Raw genomic sequence first — 22,012 nt, 5'->3', positions numbered from 1 at the left:
AACTACAGATCACTTATTGCTACTCTGTAATATTTACTGTGCAATAAAAATCCCACATTCTGACACTTTGTTTTAGTCAAATCCTCTGAAAACCTCCAACCTACAGCTGCACTTATCCTCATCTAACCCCGACAAGAGTTTTTGTCCAAACTATTTCAAATTCTCACTCCAAGATTTGGTGAAAAGTTGGCAGCCCTATAAATGGGTGTACCATCTGATTAACTTAGTTATTCTTTAATTAAATGATTGATTGTGGGTTCATTCATTTATTTGCGCATGTTCTGTATTGACTGTTATCATCTGATAATGGACTAAAACGGTATCAAACTACAAGACTGTATAATTTATGAAGCGTCACCATAGCCACAACCCAACAAATCAGCCTGGAGACAGCAACTATTGCTCTCTGTTAGTTGGAGCGCATCTGTCATGCCCATGACAAAACCCTCCAAGATGCAGCGGGAGAAAGGCGGGTAAGTGTGCGGGTATTTACTGCGTTCATGCGCAAAGAGGAAATTTGGGCTGAGGTCGGTTTGCGGGTTTTAATCTGTCATAGGAAAGGGAAGAAAGGCTCCAAACATGAATCCAAATCCGAGAAAGAGCCGGACCTGGAGACAGCCAGAGCTAACGCCGCTCTGTGGGAGCTGAAGTTGAAGAGCACAGAGCAGGATCTGTCCGACTACCGGGGGGCCCATCATAACATGGCCCGCATGAACGAGCAGCTCATCAATCAGCTGCACCGCGAGCAGCAGGACTCTGTGGACATGACCGGCTACTGGCAAAGACAAGTAGAAGCCAGAGAGGAGAAGGTCAGGGAGGGAAGATGCACACACACCTTACAAACCTGGAATGCAGATTTAAACAGTTTAAAGGTCCATTTTTTACCCTCACAGATAAATATGCTTGAAGATGAACTAAGAAGACAAGAGGCCCTTGCACTTCAAGAGAGAAATAAACAGGTTAGTGTTAATTTATTACACAATTTTAAAATCCTATTAAAAATGCATGGATTTGCAAAATTAAATTATAATATTAGCATATGAATTATGACAGTTATAATTATGAATTTTCTTTAGTAGGGCAGTGGAGGATGCTATATTTCTGGGGTGGATGATCAAAAATAATTGGTCCTCCTAATTGTCAATCATTCTGGTGATTTGTTTACATAAGGCCGTCCTATGTGGTTGTCCCCATTTTCAATTACTGGTGGTGAGTTTGACATATTGAAAACTTGCAAATCTTCTTTTTGGAAAGTAAGCTTGTATGAGCAATGCAAACAGCAACTTATAAACAGAGCGTGCACAAGGAGAAATGGGCTTGTACACGCTCTTGCACACGTTTCATAGGGGTTCCCTCTTGGGAGCAGATACAGGGTTGTACAGTTTTTTTTTTTTAAGGGGATAGGGCGGGTCTTTTTTAAAAATTCACAAAAATCCTATACCATTCAATAGCTTATATATACTATATATATGCTCTGCTAAGAATAACTCCAGAACCTCTGCTCTGAGTGCTGGAGCTCCTCAGGGTTGTGTACTCAGTCCACTACAATTCCCTCAGGTTAATTATGACTGGGCAGTGTCACGATTTTCAAATCAATTTGGACTTAAACAACAAACATATATAAGAATTAAAACGGTCGGAGACATTTTGTCTTTCTTTATATACTGATAAGGAGTCTAGTAATATGATTGGATCAACTGTAGGATGTAAAAAAGAACCTTGACTAACGCCTGGGGACAATGCATTGTTTAAAAAAACGGGGATTTGATGAAATCATCTCTTAAACTTAGCCATTGGAAATAAATGATGACTTTGCATTAATATAATTTATTATTTGCTAATATTTTCCAAAGCCAACTTAGAGAATATCTTCTCCCACATTTCATTGTTATTCAAAGGTCCGTCATAATGTTTTAGTCAGTCATGACAGATATGTGTCCTCTTAAAAAAAAAAGGACACATTTCTGTCAAGAATCTGGTCTGTTTATTTATCCACACAGGCCAGGCGTGACATTGCTCTGATTTACACTGCGCATCTTAAACCTGTAGCATGTCAAAAATGTGCTGCGCTGTCTACTGACAGCTGGTGTTATGTGTAATTATGTTGGCATTTGCCACGTTTAAAAAAACAACAACCAAACAAAGGCACCATAAAATAAAATAAAAATAAAAAAAACAAAGCTTTGCATTCCAAGTAACTTGGTCTAATGTTATTTTAATCTATTCCAGTGGCCACAGTGAAAAAGCATAATTTAAAAGTGCTTGGTCGGGAAAATACAGACACGCTGCTGGTCTTGATGCATTAACCATACTTCCATTGTCACACAGGATCTTCAGTCTAGAAAGGCCCCTTTAGGTTACATAACGCACACCAAAGAAACTAATTTGGACTCATACCCTCACTGACCTCTGTTTCCCACCATAAAAGCCGAAAGCTTTTAAATTCACATGACAAAGTCAAGTGACAGAAAAAGTCTTCTTCTTTTGCTGGCAGCTGGTTTCCATCTTCCAAGTCTTACTTCATGATAGTAAAACCGAGCTTCTGAGGATGAGAAAAAAAAGGGAAATGGTCTGGACCGACTTAAAACAAACCTATTTCAGACATGTACATATGTCCCTTTTTATTTAAGAGCTGCATTTGGGACTTTGATGGCGCCTTAAACCTCGCAAGGCGATAAAATGGTAGTATGTGAAAGTGATGAACATGCGAAGCAGTTCGGTCAGGCGAATAATTATTCTGTGCAGCATGAGGGAAAGGCTTTCAACCCTAAAGCGGTGAATATTTTTGGAAACCTTACCATATGATGGGTTACATTGGGGGAAAATTAGAAGATACAGACCGGCTTGTTTAAATACTGCAGTGCTGATGTAGACGAACGTTTAGAGAGTTATCTGAAGAATAACGATTAGGCTCAAAGCTGTAATCAGATGGTTGATAACCTCTCATTTAGTCGTCATGTCCATGTTTGTGGGCGCGCGTGTTTCCAGTCCTTCATGATTTTGGTCACTTTGTCACATTTTTTCTCAGACTGACTCCTCCACAGTAGCATCCTAAGACATTTAAGATGAATGATCTATGAGTTAGCATTTAAGTTCTGGTTACAGCTTTTTCACACGTTGAATTGGAAGAATTTCTGCATCATGTCCTTGTATAAAAGTTGATGGTTTCCATTTATGACTTGTAATTTTTGTTTTTTTTTCTGTTATGTCATGTCTTAAAAGGCTCAAGCCCATAAAATGCTCAAGGAAGAGTTAAGTTTAATGGAGGAGAAGGAAGCTCGATTGAAAGATGAACTCAGCAATGTGAGGAGGCGGGAAACAGGAGCAACATTTTTTTTTTTTCACTTTGAAGGTTATGGAGTTGCATTCAGGACTTTTTTCTTTGCTTCCAGATGGGGAAACACATGGATTTGAAACAGAAAGAGCATGAAGAAAAGCTAAAGGAAATGCTGGATAACTTCCAAATAGATAAGGTTAGACCACGGATTACAGTATGTGTTAAAGTGCATTGCATTGATGCATTAAAGATAAAAAGCCTTAAAGGAGTTTTCAAGTTATGTACTGCTTTTTTGCATTCATCCATTTTACCAAGGCAAACATTAGTATTTTATTAATCTCAACACAAAGTAATGCATGTCTATAAAGTAAAAGAAAAAGAAAAAATGACGAGTGTAGCATGCACATGTTTTTAGCCCCATTTCCTCTCTTACACCTAAATAAAATCCAATACCACAAACTGGTTTCAGCCACCTACCTTTAAAAGTATGCATTTGCACTGAATCTCAGTTTATTAAGGCCTCAGATTTGTTAAAGAATTAGTTAAAAAGCATCACGAAGACCAGGGAACACAGATGTGGACATTTTTTTAATCCTGCTATTTTTTATTTTTTTTGCTTTAAAAATCTCACTGATTTCTGTTCAATCAATCAGCTAAAGATATTAATAATTTGGACCAATCACAATCTTTCAAAGAGCACTATTGCAGCAACTTCACAAAACAAAACTGCTGAGAGGCTGAGGTCGGGCTGTTCCTTGTCTGACTCGCTCATTGAAAAAAGATCCTCTGAGATCAAAATGGTGCTGATGTATGAACTTTATTTAATTTTAATAAAGAAGAACAAAAAATAAATAATCAATGTAGGATAACATATCCAAAATATAACTGGACAAACGTTAATCTCTGCAAACTGTGTAGCGGTCAACAAAAACACATGGGCCCACTCACCCACTCTCTCCCAGTGACACTCCAACAGGTGAGTAATATGCCCAATTACAAATCTCCGCCCAAATCTAGTTGACCCATTCCTCTACAAACAAACAAATTAAAACAAAACCATAACAGCTATTAACTCAGACAAAGAAACATTAAAGTATATTCTCATTTATAGTTCCTATAAATACCTTAACTGACAGTCAGCAAGGAAGCTGCTGGCAGAGCGAGCCGAACCGAGGGCCCCTGCTTAAAGAAGAGCATTAATCAGTGAAGCATCCAAGAGGTCAGTGGTTAGTATGGAGGAGCCACATATATCCCCAGCTTAAGAGGGACATACTATTCATTTAGATTACAAGTATGGCCTTCATGAAATTGTGCGCACAGCTGATTGGAAGTTGGGCATTTCACCAGTTGGATGCTGCAAAACGCTTGAGACTGTGGCAGAGGTCCTCTCTTTAACCGGACAATGACCCTGAACATGCAGCCAGAGCTGTGTTGGAATGGCCTAGTCAAAGACCATACTTATACCTGATAGAATTTTGAAGAAAACAGCTCAAAAAACTTGCAGTGAAAGTGGCTCTACAAAGCTTTACCTCATGGGGGCTGATTACAAAAGCACACCAGAGCTTCCGATACCAAAAAAAAGGATAGAAGAACCATATGTAATCTTCTTTCCACTTCATAATTATCCACTACTTTGTGTTGGTCTATCATATGACACCCCAATAAAATACATCCAAGACTGTGGTTGGAACATGACAACATGCTAAGACTTTCGGGAGGAAATTATCCTTTTTAAAGACCTGTTCCCTGTTGGATAAGAACAGACAGTGGTAAAACACAAGCTCAGATATTCCAAATGGAGGAGTGAAACCGTATAAATGTCTCTGCAGGAAAGCCTAAAGAGAGACATGATGGTGATGTGCAATCAAGAGATAGCCCAGATGAAGCTGGACCACCATGAAGCTATTGTGTGAGTGATTTTTCATTTTTTTAGATCCTGATATTCAATCCTATAAAATGCCCTGTTGAGCAGAACACTAAGAAAAAATAATGTCAGTATTTAAATATACAAACATGTGACCAGAATTAATGTTATTATATTTGGATTTGTCATTTTCATGACAGTATATATTACCTAAGTCAACTATCGCATTGTCATTTAACCCAGAATCTCCTGCAGGAAGCGGACACTAAAGCATGTGGGGATGACCATAGTTTACTTTTGAGGCTATAGGATGTGTCCTGCTCTGGCGGCGATGTTTTTACAGCTCAAGAAACATCAACGTTGATGCTGGTGTGGCCCTGCCTGCATGGTCTGAGTGTCCTCATTTGATTTAATTTTGAACCTAGAAGTTAAACAAACCGACCCAGCACCACCCGGTTTCCAGAGAAGGAATCCTCAGAACCAACAAAAGATTTTTGTTGTAACCCTAAAGTTAATGTTTCTCTTTCTGTTGGTTGTCTTGACAAAACTCGGCGAATGAATCATGTTGAGATAAAATTACAAAGTGGGACAATGACGGAAATTACATGGAGGTATTCACAGTCTGCAAATGTTTGGAAATGTGTTGAATTAGATTTCCGTATTTTCCTGGTCTGGATAATTATGGGAAAACAAACAAAGTATGGAAATATGTTTCATATCTTCTTTATTGTGTCCTTCATTTCTCCCTTCATTATGTAATTCTTTCTTTCCTTGCTTCTTTCTTTCTATTGTTCTCTTTTTTTGTTTTTTTGTCTTCCTTGCACCCCACACCCTTTCCCTGTATCCTTTCTTCTCCCCTCCCTTCCGATTTTCGCCGTTTTTTTTGTCGTTTCTTCTTGTATTGTGTCCTTAATTTCTCCTTTTGTTCCTTTGTTTTGCATTCTTTTATTCTTCCTCTTTTTTGTGGGTAAATTCAATAAAATCATTTTTTTTAATTCAATAATAGTGATCGTCTTTAAACACATTTCTTAGTCTTATTTATATGGCGAATCACTGCCATAAGCTTGTACAGTAGTCTGTTCTGGGCATTACTGGTAGTCTGTTTATATCAATATCAAAATTCTTTTGTTTCGGCAAAAATGAAGAAATATATCGTGATCTAAGTTTTAGTAATATCATTCAGCCCCAAAAAAACTGAGTCGAGACTGAAGTTGTATTTTTTCAACATGAACACACAGTTACCTCATCTTTTAAACTGGAAACAATCTCTCAGCTGCCTTTATGTTTGTTTGATTTATTTTTTCCTTTTAGTCAGATGGAAAAGGCATTAAAGTCTGCTCTCGAGGAGCAGGATTGCTTAAATGAAGCTCTGAAATCTACCATCCAAGAAGCAGAGGACCTGAAGGAACTGACACATTCACTGGCTAAGGAAAAGCTCTCACTAACACTGGAGAAGGTATCTTAGCCCCAACTGACGTTAAACATGAGTGACTTTTCAGTAGCAGTCCTTGGAAAGAGACCCTTTGTCTCAAGTAATTTTTAAGTTATTAAAGTCTTTGTCGGATCCGTCCAAAATATATTTTTGGTGGGTTTTTTCCTTACGCTGTTTACTTGTGCTGACTCTGTGTATTTTGCTTGTGGTCCAGCTCCCACCGACCTCCTGACTGCTCTCCAGCCTCTCAGTGGTCAGCGGTTGTGGCGTGTTTCCACTGGTGTCTGGATTCTAATTGAACGGCTTATCCCTTGGAGTTCTCTGGCACCGATTCTTTCCGTCAAATAAATATTGGGCACATTAATTTCACCCCTGATTATGACAGCTAATCTAAAGACTAAATCTGCTTGCTGACACCTTTGGAGCTCATCCAGCAGAACAAGAGGAATCACAAACAAATAAATACCCAGAATCAGAACTCATCCCCCCTATGGTCAGAGGTTTACATACACACTTTACCGGCATGGATGCCATGTATGTAAATACAACTAGAAACTGGAATGTAGTTCAAACACAAGGTTCCAAAAATACAAAGAGTCCACTAATATTCAGTTAGGAGTCAAATATCTAACCTGAATTATACCTTACTGTATGCTTGTTTATTACAAGGTCCAACTTGCCTAAAAGATTTAACCAAATATTACTGGAGTATACATGTTTAATTCAGAATGTATGAATATTTTAGACATTGTTTCGAATTTGCTCATTGTTGTGCAGTACTGAAAACCAAAGATAATCTACCTATCATATTTTATGTGTATAAACCTTTGACTATGTTTTATACTCTCTCATTTAGGACATGCTTGAGTTGACGATTAAAAAAAACTCTGCAAAGATGGAAGCGAAAGAAAAGAAGCTCTCTGAAGTCACGGCCAAAGTTTCTTCCCTGGAACTGGCCCTTGGGGAAATCTCCAGAAAACTTGAGCAGCAGGAAGAGAAGGAGAAAACAAACCTGATTACCATCCAGGCCAGCCAGGTGGAGCTGGAAAAACTGCAGAAGCTCCTTGCCATGCGAGAGAAGGAGATGCAGCGTGTCAAGCAGCTGGCGAGGACTATCGTTGATAAGCGCAAAGAAGTGGAGGAGTTTTTCCATGAAGCGTTGGATCACGTCAGGCAGGAGATCATTGCCAGCAGAATTCAGTACAAAAAGGAAGCGCTTCAGGATTATCAGCAGAAATTTAAGGAGGCCACAGCCGGGATGATAAAGTTTCCACCCATCAGTACCGTGAATAAAAGTCCCAACAGTACCAATTACCTTTATGCAGACATAGAGGCAACTGTAGAACGGTACATCAACCTTCCATTCAACTACTGTGGTACTTGACTCGAACCACGGTGGTTGAATATGTGATTTTTCCATGTATGCAAAAAAAAAAAAATTATGATTTATTTGGATTTGATTGAATAGACTAAGACAAAATTGAATCATTTCATTAGCTGAAACAAAGCTGAGAATTATTCATAGTACATAATACTGCCACCACTATGTTTCACAGTATGGTTACTGATGTGTACCGCTAGTTTTTTGACATGTAGCATTTTGTGTGTGTAGACCAAAAAGCCCTTTTGCTCTCATCTGACAGGAGCATTCTTCCATATGTGACCTCTAGATGATTGTGGCAAACTGCTAACAGGGTAGCTTATGATTTTTTTTTTTTTTTTGTCAAAAATTAATCAAGGTAAGGATTAGTCATACTTTAATTAAATAAACTCAAAGTCATTGGTCCAAATCTGAAGTTTTTCTATTTGGACCTACTGTAATCAATATACATTTCATTTCTTTGCAACTTTCATAAAGGCCAGACGTGTATTGGCAAATTTTGGCAGTTGGGCTTAAGACTGCAGCTCCTTCACAGGTAGCAGGCCTATTGTCGGCTTCCTTGTTTAATCATTTTCTTCCATGGCCGTATTCACTGATAATATGACATGTTAGAGCGGTTGGCTGTAAAAGATTTATTATGGATCTTTTTCTTGCATCAGTATACAGTTCTTCCCTCGATGTGCCAGTTTAACTGGGAATGGTAAAATTCAATTCACTTCATTTATATACTCTGGTACCAATTCGTAACACATCTTATCTCATGTGGCATTTTAGAGAGTCGAGTCAATTAAATTATAAAGTCAGACTGTTTCAACGTTTTAATCAAGAAAAGCCTATTGAATGCAACTCTGGATGAGCAAGTCTGGATGAGCATGTAGCATCAGTGGATATTCTCAGACACTGAGCATGCACGCAGTGAAAGTAGAGAGGAAAGTCTACCTTTTAACAAGAAGAAACCTTCAGCAGAATCAAGCTAAGTGTGAGCGGTCTTTTGCCAAGACCGACTGGGGGTTTGAGAAAACAGAGACAGACACACAAATGGGACATGGCAGCACTGATCCTGAAATACTGTGTGTGTTAGAGAATAAACGGTAAATTACCTCCATAGGTGGCTTTTTCAATGAAAGAAACAGATGATCTCTGAGCAAGTATTTTAGATAAGATGAAATATAGCACATAGATTTAGTTCCATTAGTCGATAGTTATGTCTAGGGGAGAAAGGTCTAAACCCTGAAAAACAGGCACAACTTTATCATTTATAATTTACGTTTTTGACAGCAGGAGCTTGGTTGATGCCTTCCTCCAGGATGGTGAGGTAGCTAAAGAGAGTGCCAAGCCAGATGAAGCTACTATGACAAGAAAAATCAAAGAAAACAAAGTTAATATTTGAAATAAAATATTGCAAAATTGGAGAATCAAAGTAGAATTTAGAAGAGTGAGAAAACCGGTCCCTTGGTCCTCCACCAGCCTAAGCCTAAAGCATCCTAATTATTTATTAAAATGGAAAGTTTTAAGCCTAGTGTTAAAAGTGGGCAGGCTGTCTGCCTTTTGGACTGAAACTGGAAGGTGGTTCCACAGGAGAGAGCTACTAGTAAACAGAAAGCTCGATTTGGAACAATCAGTTCTTTAAAACATGATGCAGCTTGAATACTTAGAGCTTTATGCATCAGAGAAAAAAACATACTCTGGATTTATTAGGGAGCCAATGGACCAACAAAAAAGAAGTTTCCCCACAGTATCCAGTCAGTGAAAGCTGAGTGGGCATCACACAGCGCACATTATGAGCATTTTAAGAAAAACTGCAACACTAACAAGATATTTTTAACAACGCAGTTTGAGATTCATACAATAATTTCCCCCTATTTTTGACCTCAAAACAACTTGGACTGTGATAAGTATGTTAACCATTAAAGATAGACAGGTTTGACTGAATTATTCTATACTTTATTCTACCAAAAAACATGACTTACCGTAGGTTAAACGGCGCACTAAATAACCCTTGGGCGTATGGCGTGCCCATTTTCAGGTACACCAAGCCCTGCCAAGACCAGCGGTTACAGATAGTCAATAGATTAGTAAAGATAGTTTAAAACTTATTCTGGATTTTATATCCTAACGAGAACTATATTTTCTCAAGAAGTATAATTTTATCATATTTTATGGCACAGGATAAGGGGTGCACCATGGAGAACCTTTATTTAAGAATGTCAGGTGGTTCATTAAAATCAAAATGAAATAGAATAAATGTTGTAACTCTAAAGTCAGAAACTTAAGAGTAATGCAATATCATAAATAATTTTCTTCTGTTTTCTGTAGGCCTCTTTCTCCAAGCAGTGAGGTCCACGTGTCTCATCTCACTTGGAAGCAAAAGGAAAAAGTTCTCGGCCTCCTCTTTGCTAAAATGAATGGACAGACGGAAAGGTAATAAAGCATCCCGCATAAGTGGCTTATGTTTCACACAGCTAAACTATTATTGGGATTTGTGCTCACTGCCTACATTTAAATCCATTTGTTTTCTTCTAAAAGAAACTTAAAACTTCTGCATCAATTAACTCCGAAGAACAAAGTGCAGTGACACCATGCAGTTAGCTAAATTGAAACTGCTGACTCCTCCCTCCTTTTAATGCCTTAAGCAGCCATTTTCTCGGCAGAAGAGGATACCATAAAAACATAAGCTAGGCTTCAACCAATTTTCTTTTCCATCCAGCTGCTTAAAAAGAATGAAGAAAGAGTCTGGGCGCAATAGTAAAAATAGGCTCGGCCACAGAGTCGTGTGCTTGGAAACAAACATCTGGTCACAACGATTTTTCTTCCAGCTCATTGGTCTCCTCTCTTTACGTGCACAAGCAGTTTATTTTGTTCTTTGAACGCTTGTGGTCGGAGAGCAGCTGGTAACATGATTTTCAGAGAAGATGGTGCAGGGCATCTGTATGTATGGGATAGAGGGGGAATGACGGGAAGTATATTCATGTCAGCAGTGGTCTGGCATCCAGTCTGAACATTTGGTAAATTGAGACAATCAGTAAGCAGTGTCCAAATCTGGTTGACCCAAAATAACCGCTTTTGGGGCAGGGGGTGGGGGGTTCCGCAGGTTCGAGCAAAAAGACACCAGTGTGTTATAAAACATGGTTTCTCGTTTTCAGTGTTCTCTATTTAACTACAACTTCCTGCCTTTTCTCCCCCTGACAGGAAAGTCTGCAAGCATCTAGATCCGTGTTCTTCCAGCGAGGAGCAAAAAGAGACTTTTTGAAAAACAGGGAGCTCAAACACAGAAAAGAAATCACACAGAAAAAAAAAAAAAAATTGTCTCATCCTTGCAATTAAGACAGCCTGCACAGATTTATTGCTCCCACATCTCATGTTTTGCAGAAAAAGCAGCGGCTGTGAGGACTTGAGTGCTTGCATGTGATTTATCAAGACGGTTTGCATTCTGGCATTGCATAATGATGACTGTCCTCCAGAATTAGAGAGGAGGCCTGCTGGGGCATCTATCAGCCCCAAGGCGCCGGAGTCCATTGTGCCCTCAACCCCAAACAGCCTGTCAGATACACACCGCACCACATGACCTCAGTGCAGCCTCGGCTGTTCTCATCGCATGTCAGAACTGTGCATCTTTGAACTGTGTGCTTCCGAAGAAGAGTCAAGCAGGGGTGCAAAATATAGCCTTGTTTTCATTTTAACTATTTTTCATTTCTTTGTGTCTTAGTTTTGTATTCAGTGCAAAAAAAAAACAACACAAACACTGATTGCCTCCATGAAAAAACTAAAGTACCTTTTAGGAGACAAGGTTTATTAGCGTTTCTTTTTTTGTGGGCGGATCTTCAAACATTCATTAGCATCTACTGTATACACACAGATTACATATACAGTCTTTCTAATGGGTGTTAATTCACAGCATGTATATAAACATTATGTGGTTTCACTGGAAGAAAATTCAAAATGACATTCAAAGCACTTATAGGACGAAGCATTCAGCGTCCCATTGTTGGCATGGTAACGGCAGGACTTTTCAAGGTAGCATCTTCAGCTTTCCATTGCGAAGTTACTGTTTTAATCTGAGTGTAGAACTGGATGCCCTAGAGAGAAAAATTAAATGGTCAAATACAATTCTTACAGCTTGATGCTTTTTTCTTTCTTTTTTTTCCCCCCAAGTTACATAGCAACCAAGAGGTTCGGTATACTGTGGTGGGTTTTTATGTGATAACCAAACTCCAAAGAAACACACAACTGTGAAATGGAAGGAGAGAGAGATGGTTTACGACTTACTTTCAATTTGAAAGGTTTGTCTTAAATGTTTTTTTAGAACCTCCTTTTAATGCAGCTACAGATTGAGCCCCTTTGGGGATTGTCTGCACCTTTGTTGCACATTTAGAGACCTTTTCTTTTTTTTTTATAACCTTTCAAGATCAGTCAGATTGGGTGGAAATCAACTGTGGACATTAGCTTTCAAATCTTGCCAAGATGCTCCACTGAATTAGCTCTGGACTTTGACTAGGCCTTTTTACCACTAAGGCTTAGATCTAAACCCTCCTCTTACTTTTCTTCACTTATAACTGATTTTCTTTTTTTTTTTCTTTTTTTCTGCTAGGAGCTTCTTTAATCAGAGCTGTGGATCTCGGGATCATTTCCAAAATTTCTCCAGGGCCTGAACAGAGCACTCCTGGCCCGGTTTGCTAGTCTTACCAAGTCTTGATAGGTTTATTTTTTTCTGAGAGGATGGACTGTGCAGTTATCTCCAAACATTTAAAGCTTCAGACACCGTTTTGTAACATCGCCATGCTTTAACTCCGTCTACCTCTGTCCCTGACCTTTCTGCTCTGTTCTTTGGTATTCATGATCATGTCTGCTCGCTAATGTTCTCAAAGGAACCTCTAATGTCCTCACAGAACAGCTGAATAAAAAAAAAAAATCACTTCTGATGTAAATTAGTCAACTTGGGATCTATCTTTGGCTATGAGATTAAGTGGCTTGAATATAAATACACAAGTCTTATTAAATCCACCCAAAAATAGATTAAAGTTGTCTGCTATTAATCTTATAAAAAGATATAATGTGATTAGAGTTTCCATGTTTATGAGCGGGTCCTACCTGTTTCCCGTAGAAGTTGGTATCTCCTCTGAAGGATCCCCTCGATCCTGTGAAGGAGAACATTGGCAGCGGCACGGGGATGGGAACATTGACTCCAACCTGGATACAAACAAGCACAGTCCCTTTCATTTCCATAACTTTAAAGTTTTGTAAAACAATTCCAAGAACCCAAATTGCCGGGATGAGTGAGATGCGGCTGACAAAAAAGATGTGGTGCCTCCATGCTTGTTGAAAAAACAAGCCTACACGACCATAATAAACAAAGCCGAACCTGCGGCTTAGATCTGCCGCTTTAAAAGAACAGCATGCCTTCATTAGAGGGATAAAAAGCTAAATAAAACATTCTGTTTTGAAAACTGCAGAGCCATGGTTGTTTAGGATGTTTGAAACAGAGAGAAGAAGTTTGGATGCATTGAGGTCTTTTGGCGAAGATGCACCGAGTGGTGAAAAAAAAAAAGAAAAAACGAAAAGTAGATGTTTGTTGCACAGAGGGTTTGGAGTGGAGCGCAGCACATGGCCTGCACAACATTCCCCGACATGTGAACAGCAAACACAGGGCATAACCAGGCTCCACAGGCAAACAAACAGGGTGATGGCTGGCCATAATGCAAGTCTGCTAAAAACGGTCCCTGGAATCCCTTTTGAATTTTTTATTTGAGAATTCCCTGCTCCGAATGCCACCTGGAAAAATGCTTCTATACCCTTCTGTTTTCATTTAACAAACGCATGTTTGCTTTATCTATTTGGAGTCCCGGATAGTGGGGAAGTGGAGAGAACAGGGGTTACCTGCTGTGTGTATTTTAGGTGAGGAGCAAACAAGCAGGTACGTGACATGGACATTTTTTATTTTTTTTCCTTTTTAAACGTGAAGATTTTCAAACAGAAGCGTGATGTGCTCCCCGCTGCTATGGATGAAGCACAGACATGACAGAGGGATGTGAATGCCTCCTTTATCCAAAGGACGGAGGGGCATTTGGAGAACGGAGCCACCCACCTGGCCCACGTCCACCTCGTGAGTGTATTTGCGCGCCGTAGCACCATTTGTGGTGAAGATGGCGGTGCCGTTGCCATAGGGGTTGTTGTTGACCAGACGGATGGCATCGTCAAGACTGTCTGCCTCAAGGACAATCAGGACGGGCCCGAAGATCTCCTCTTTGTAGCACTTCATCTCGGGCTGAGAGACGGAAGGAGAAACATTTTAAGAAAAGACATATCCAGACAGACAGCTTTAAAATGTTCAACACTATTTTTAAAACCACAAAATGCACATTTATTTGACAAAGAATTTAATGTGATAGAACACTATGGGCCGGATCTATCAAAGGTTTGCGTGTATAAAAACGTGAGCTATTTCACTGCGCACGCTAAAAAATGTACAAACTGATCTATCAACAGCGTGCTAAAAGGATTTGGTCTTTAAAACGTGCTAAATAGCGCCTGTTATCCATTTAGTACTTTTTCTGCAATGAATATGCAATATGGGGCGTTTACACGCAAAAGTGCGTCTTGTGGGAGGAGAACATGTAAATATATTAATTTAGCACTCGCAAAGTGATTTATCAAACCTGAAAGCAATTTTGCTAATGGTATCTGACTCTATATTTAACACATTCCAAAAGAAGGTGCAAATGGTCTGTATGCGTAATTGCGCACACATGGCAGCGGTTATTGTAGCAAGAAGGAGACATCGAAATGAAGCAAGGAGGCTCAGAGAACGCATTTTTTCACTCCATGTGAATATTTTTGGAATGAACAAGGAAACGATCATCAAAACATATCGTTTATAATTGCATTGCCATTTTGGAGCTGCAATTCCAGTGATTTGCTCCTCACAGAGCGTCAGCTGTACTTGTTCCTCAATGCTGGTCAGAGGCATCTCATCTACTGTGCCCCGTCCTGTTTTGTTCGCAGATGTTTTGTTATATGCCAGTTTTTCTTTGGTACGCCTTCTAATATCCTGGTATCTTCTTTTTACTTCATCCACTGTTCGCAAGGTTTCACCAACAGCGTTTACTTTATTACAGATTTGTTCACATATAGCGTTCCTCTGTGATAGTCACACTTCTTTGCTGTAGCTCACTTAAATGTTTATTGGCTTCATCCACCAACATCTCCATTTCCATGGGGTCAAATTTCCTTTTGCGCCTTCTGCTGTCCAAACTCGCCATGCCGAAAACCACAAAACGCGCAAAAGCGTCATTTAAATAGGGCGTCACCAACAGTTTTGCACCTGTCACCAGTTACGCAATCGCTCTTGTTAAATCACCCGCAAACCATGGTTCAGCCCCTCGCGCAAAATTCCAGTTTGCGAGCGCAAATAACTGCACGCAAAATTGGATCATGATAAATCCGGCCCAAAGTAGTGCAATAAAATATTTAACTATTAAAAAAAGAGTAGCTAATTTATTCTTTTAATTCCAGGTCATGACAGAATGACTTGTCTGCAAAATTCACTTTTTTTTTAATCAAAATATTCAGTGAATTTAATGGTTTGTCTTATGTCATAACCCTCATAAACCCTTTTTTTTTTTTTTTTTTTTTATCAGCCATTGACATTCTACAGTAGATATTTATGAAAAACTGTTAAGCTATTATTAGAATGGTTTGTAGCTATAGGAAAATGTCTTGCACTAGGGGTAGAATTTAAGATTTGGAGTGTAAAAGGTTGCAGGTTCCTGACCTAAACAGCCAGAATGTAGCTGCCTGTATTTACTATGGAGGAGCTGCAGAGGTCCACAGCTCAGGTTGGAGGATCTCCTGATGGAACGACTGTTGGATGTTTAAACAAGGCAAAATATTAACTTTTTGGTGCGTGTAAAACTCTATGTGTGGGGGAAACAAACAGTTTGAGCAGCAAAATACAGTCTTCCCATGTATCAACATGGTGCTGGTAGCATCATGCTGTGGGGATACTTTTCTTTAGCAAACAGAGGATTGACAAAAGCTAAATAAAAGGCATTCCAGGTGAAAGGCTGCAAAAGACAGGAGAGTGGTGGAGGACAACAACCCTGAACGGACAGCAGAGCTACAGTGGAACCCTTTAGATAAAAAAAAAAATGTCCCAGTCAAAGTCCAACTGGCTCATTTCCAGGGCAGATGTTTACTGCTGCTCTCTATCAATCTTACAGAGAATTAACTTCTTTACTGGTAAATCACATAAAATCTAAATAAATTGGAATTTGTGGTTCTAAATAGTTAAAAACTCAAATAGTTAAAGAGGTTTGGAAACATTTATGAGGTATTGTGCAAAGATCTGCTGTCTGCCTTTAAGCACAGGGCACCACATACCGTGACATTGCTGATGATGGTGGGGCCGACAAAATTGCCGTTCTCGTAACCTTTGACCTTGACGTTTCGCCCATCGAGGAGAAGTTGAGCTCCTTCGTCCACGCCACTCTGGATCAGGCTGCAGACTCTGTCCCTGGCTTGAGGAGAGATCAGGGGCCCCACGTCTGCACCAGGCTGGTCCCCTAGCAGAGCCACAAAAACAAGACGGTATGATGTGACGACACATTAGCCCGACTGATAATCACATTTGTCTTTCATCACCAACATTCAGCAGGCAGGATGAGGACCCTAAAGGTGCTCCTCTCTCAAACAGCTATCCTATGCCCAACACAAATTGACTGCGACTTCAAATCCCCATAAACGGGCAGAGCCAATCTTCGTTTTACCTCACGTCAACTTTATTCTCAAAGGATTTGATGGTCAAAAACCGCCATTTAGGTCTGGCCCGCAGATCTGGCCACAAATTTGCTGCATGACTGCCATGACAAACCCTGTTCTTCCAGCTGACTCCAAAGGGAAATTACAACAGAGCATCAGGCAAGAGGTGAGGTTAGGGCGGCGTGGGTGGCCCCGGCTCGTCTAAACCAAAGGGCCCCTTGGGAGAACGGGTTTGTTGAAAGGCGGGGCGACGGGCGGGTGTGGTACCTGCGTTCACGCGCAGGGCCTTGGCACGCTGCACCAGCTCCGGCAGCCAGCTCCGCGCCTCGCCCACCAGGATGGCCGTGGAAAGGGCCATGCAGCGCTGCCCCGCCGCCCCAAACGCCGCTCCCACAAGCTGGTTCAGAGTGTTCTCCTTGTTGGCATCAGGCATCACCACACCATGGTTCTTGGCTCCCTGCAGTACACAAGAAGTGGTTAACCCTTAGCTGTTTGATCTCCACTTTACAGAAGCCTGTTTGTGACAAATAGGATTATTATTTTAAACAAACTGTGGGTAAATCATTATAGTACATATGCTTCAAATTTAGGTTCATTCCTAGAACGATTGGTGCAAATAAAAATAGCCTGTTTCCACAGTGTGGCAGAGCTGTAATCTGCTCTCTGCACTCATCAGTACATTTAAAAGTCATTGTAATATGACCAGTGAGTAAAAACATTTGAGAATCTGTTGAGCGCTGCTGCCACCTACTGGGCATTTTCTGCATGTCTGGTCACTTTGTTTATGGAACTCACCATGTTGGATTGGACCCTCTTGCCATTTTTAGAGCCTCTTTCATAAATATACTCCCCAGCCTGGTTGGAGCCCACGAAACTGATGGCCTTGATGGCTGGATGGTCGCAGATGAAGTTCACAGCTGAGGAAGAGAGATTTTCAGGCATTAGTCACATTAGCAATGAGCAAAAATTGTATCTTTACAACAGATTTCTTCAGTTTTTTTGGTCTTTTTTATCAAATTAAATTGTTCTGCTGCCATGTGTAAAAATACACTTCCACCTTTCCCTCTGACAAATAATGAAATAATGGTATTTAACTAAGCTTTGGTTAAATTGTATCAACCGGACTAAGGGCTAAAAGCTGCCTGAGCTGCAGAATTTTAAAGAAATCCCAATAAAGAACATTTCTGACACAGAATACCCAATCTAACGGGTAATAAACAAAGAATTTGACATAAATTTACCTCAAAAGTATTGCTGAAACCTTTTTATGATCTCGGACTTCCGTAACCAATACAAGAACCATAATTCACAAATGGAGAAAATAGGGAAAAGTGATTAACTTCACAGAAACCGTCAGATAACTATAATCACTTACCATAATTACTTAAATGTATAGTGGAGGATGTTTTGGGTGAATCATCAAAATAAGTGATTGTCAATCATTCTGGTGATATATCTATGTCTAAAATCTATCTATGTCTACGTGGAAGAATTGCAAATCTTCTTCTAGAAAGTAAGCTTGTATGAGCGATGCAAAGAGCAACTTTTAACCAGAGCGTACATGAGGAGAAATGGGCTTGTGCACGCTCTCACACACGTTTAATAGGCTTTCCCTCTCAGGAGCGGGTACAGGGTTCTGCATGTACATTTTTTTTTTTTAGTGGAGAGGGTGGGATCTTTTAAAAAATTTGTGATAATCCTCCACTACTACACCTTTAACTAAGGCTCCTTACAACTCTTTTTTAGCTATATGGCAGCATCAGCCGTCTTTTCTTGTTGAGGTTTACTGGAACAGCAGCTTATCTACTGCTTAGAGGAAACAGTTTGGGTAAGCTTATCAGAAACACTCTGACCTAAAATGTCCCAACAATTCAGAGCAGCCTGTCAGAGATAAAAGGACCCGGGCAAAAACAAAACTGTTGGACTATGTCTCCCATTTCATGCATGAAGTTGTTGCAGAACTGGACAGTTTGAGTTATCATATGTGCACAAAAGAGCATTATCACAGATCCTTCCAGCCGCTATTAGACTTAACAATCATCAACACTCCCAATAATGTCATTGCTCACATACTTGCCGTTTTTCCCATTTCCGTGTGTAAAAGGAATGTACTTTTCACTTTGCTTATTCTGCTATTTCTATTCATTGCTTAACAACTCACCCTGGAGGTAACAAAGGAACCAGAACATAATCTGAAGACGTTTTGGGCCTAAAATACATCAGTTAAGGTCACTGTTCACGATTCAACAGTTAGAAAAAGAACATGCAAAAAGGATAGAAAGAAATCAAACTTACTGTTATTAGCAATTTTCATTCAAGCTACATCAGCTCTCACCAGCATGCTGTCCATGTATGATGTTCAGCGTCCCATCTGGAGCACCGGCGTCCTGCAGCATCTTAGCTAGCAGCATGGTGCAGGTCGGCACACGCTCCGACGGCTTCAGCAGGTAGGTGTTGCCGCACACCATGCCCATGGGGAACATCCACAGGGGGATCATAGCGGGGAAGTTAAAGGGGGCGATGCCAGCGCACACGCCGATGGGAAGGCGGTAGGTGTAGGTATCCATATCCTTGGTGATGGAGGGTAGGGTTTCTCCCAGCATCAGAGATGTGATGCTGCAGGTGTGCTCTACGACCTCTGCAAAAAATAAAGCAGGTAAGACATGATGCAAGCCATTATTTTGGCTGAAAAGTGAAAAAAAAAAATCATGGAAATGTCAATGTCTAACTTCAAGGGAAATCGTTGTATGAAGAGAAACTTACGCAATCCTCTGAATACGTCTCCTTCTGCATCAGCTAGGGTTTTGCCCTGCTCCAATGTGATCGACTTGGCCAGCTCTTTCTGAAAAGGAACCAGGAGTTCAGCTCTACAGTTTATGTCATCTGGCATATCACACTTTACAACTTTACTCACAATGTTGTCCTTAATAAGCTGCTGATAGCGCAGGAAGATTTGCTGCCGTGACAAAACTGAGGTCTCAGACCACGTGTGAAAGGCTCTGGAGCAAGAGTCTACAGCAGCCAACATCTCTTCTTGGGTGGCTTTGGGAACACGGGCAATCACTTCATTAGTAGCCTGCAAGAAATCAATCAGCAAATTGTTTAATGACCGCCTTAAATAAGCCATGGTTGTTAATCTGCAGCAGAAAATCTCCTTGGAACTGAAACTAAGGCCTCCCATTTTCTGTTTATAAATGCACCAATCCAGGGTGCATTCCTAACATAACACAAGAGTAAAAATGAGCCTTGGTGCTTTACTCTACAGCTCACTTTTTTCTTATATGTGCTATAATTTTTTTTGGGGGGGGGGGGAGAAATAAAATCAAATTCAAGCACGTAAAAGAAAACCAGACATTGATACTGACCTGATTTTTTTAGTCAAACACCAGTAGAATTTTTTGGGGCCTTGTATGATACTTACAGGATTGTGAATATCAAGCCATTCTGAGGATTTCGACTCAACAAATTTGCCATCAATGAAGAGATTTACAGTCGGCTGTAAGGAAAATAAAAACACCAATTGTTACTGACAATGCAAAATTTAAGGAATCAAAATGAATGAGATACAAGAAAAGCTGTTTTTTCCACTGACCGCTGAGGAGGAGGAGTAGCACAAACGGCCAGCTTTAGGATGGACCTGTTGAAAAATGAATATATAGTGTTTTTCATGGTATGTTAAAAACCTATAAAGGCAAGCTTCATTTGCATATTTAAGATGATTCGCATATAACCGGTTAGCTCCTGTTGTGGCTTGTAGGAGCACATGATTAATAAGCAACTAAAACATGCATGGTGCTGGGAAGGGGACAAAGTCAAACTGAGTGGAGCAGGTTGAAAGAATAAAAGCATGACAAGAAGCATCAACCCAAGTGAAGCTGTGCATTTTAAACAAGCCTACAGTCTGAGAGATTATTTATACATCTATAAGAAACATGCAAAGTTGAACCCATCTTTATTGACTCAGTCTGCAGTGCACACATGCTGCTCCAATGACACTAACTTTGTAAACAATGACAGTTGGAATGCCTGCTTCGGTTTTAACAGATATAAAAGCTTTAGCTTTAAAGCTCACCTTGCTTCTTAGAGCCGATCTTAATGCTAATGCCGCCATGATGAAATGCTTAGGACCCAGAACGACCTGATCTCACAGATTCTGCAGGTGGTAAAATGGTCCAAGAACACCAGAAACCTCCCTTACGGACATAGATTACCCGGAGGTGGGATCTGAGTAAAAGAAAGGCTCGCTATTGGTCCAGATTTACTCACGCCCACAAATAATCGTGTATGATTGGTCTCCTTGCTGGACAGTCTATCCAATCAGTGTTCTACGTGAAGCAAATTTCCGCTTTAGTTAGAAAAGTCGTATAACTATTGGATAAAAAAGAAATTCGTCAATGGAGACCATAGAAATAGAAAAATAGATAGTGTGTTGGAACATTAGTAAGCCACTAGGCATTGTACGTCAGCGTGGCCGCCTTTTTGTGAGTGGCAAGTTCGCCAGGGTTACTCAAAACGCTTCAAAGCAGAGTTTTCTTAACTTATAAAGCTTATATTTTACAAATCCTGATAATTTTTTTTTTGTTTCTAACTTTATATGTTCTTATCGGTATTAAAACTGAAGGTTATTTGGACAAAGTGACAAAATATCTGGAAATTAAAACTAAATGTGATCTTGTTCTGGAAAAAAGGTGAAGACTGTGATGACTTGGTCAATAAACAAAATGAAATACAAATATTTTTTTATTCTCATGTGTATATAATATACAGGAGTTTTGCTGTAAAATATTATAATATTATCAAAACGATTTGAATTTCTTTTTTTTTTTTTTTTAAGATATTAATGTATGTGGTGCAGAAGAAATGACTACTATTACTGCATCTACTAATAGTAATAATAGGAATGTGTGTTTTATGCATTGATGATTAATGCATATATGCTGGTACTGCCTTTTCCTCCTAAACAATTGCAATGTGAGCAATCTAAACTAGTGGATTAAATAGCTTTATTTTAGATTCTATTATATGGTCCTAATCCCTCTAAGAGATGCTATGGTACAGAAAGCCTCTTTCAATTTGGGGGTTTTATGAAGAAGCTACTGTTATTGTGTGGTTTGTTGCAAGAATGAACAAATAACACATAATAATATATTTTTATTGTTAAAACTATTTTTCTTTATTTATTTCTCTTGTAGCTTCGTACTGGGTCCAACAGGAATGTTTTTTATAGGAAAGATTAAACACCACAAACTGCGTTCACAATATGGCGGCCAAGTTTACGCACAACACCGACGCTGATGCAACATC

The 22,012-nt window shown here is 39.8% G+C and overlaps 2 protein-coding genes across 2 annotated transcripts; one reads left to right on the top strand and one right to left on the bottom strand.

Annotated features, from left to right (window-relative positions):
* Positions 1-410: 410 nt before the first annotated feature.
* LOC119787563 (basal body-orientation factor 1-like) lies at positions 411-11,614 on the top strand. Its single transcript, XM_038291510.1, has 10 exons — positions 411-473; positions 557-809; positions 894-959; positions 3,223-3,303; positions 3,393-3,473; positions 5,107-5,186; positions 6,453-6,597; positions 7,430-7,920; positions 10,271-10,375; positions 11,144-11,614. Exons 1-10 carry the CDS (start codon positions 430-432, stop codon positions 11,202-11,204), a joined length of 1,407 nt encoding a protein of 468 aa, XP_038147438.1. The 5' UTR covers positions 411-429; the 3' UTR covers positions 11,205-11,614.
* A 142-nt stretch (positions 11,615-11,756) lies between these two features.
* On the bottom strand, positions 11,757-20,924 carry aldh6a1 (aldehyde dehydrogenase 6 family, member A1). Its single transcript, XM_038291509.1, has 12 exons — positions 20,781-20,924; positions 20,301-20,345; positions 20,130-20,204; positions 19,623-19,784; positions 19,472-19,550; positions 19,044-19,346; positions 17,504-17,625; positions 16,976-17,165; positions 16,331-16,512; positions 14,037-14,216; positions 13,043-13,141; positions 11,757-12,030 (listed from the first exon to the last, which is right to left on the bottom strand). Exons 1-12 carry the CDS (start codon positions 20,817-20,819, stop codon positions 11,926-11,928), a joined length of 1,581 nt encoding a protein of 526 aa, XP_038147437.1. The 5' UTR covers positions 20,820-20,924; the 3' UTR covers positions 11,757-11,925.
* Between the last annotated feature and the right edge of the window lie 1,088 nt (positions 20,925-22,012).

This window comes from Cyprinodon tularosa, unplaced genomic scaffold, assembly GCF_016077235.1.
Source record: "Cyprinodon tularosa strain WSP-4 unplaced genomic scaffold, ASM1607723v1 ctg3, whole genome shotgun sequence".
NCBI lineage: Eukaryota > Metazoa > Chordata > Actinopteri > Cyprinodontiformes > Cyprinodontidae > Cyprinodon > Cyprinodon tularosa.
Note: the sequence above shows the minus strand (reverse complement) of the source record. Positions and strands in the feature narration are given on the sequence as shown.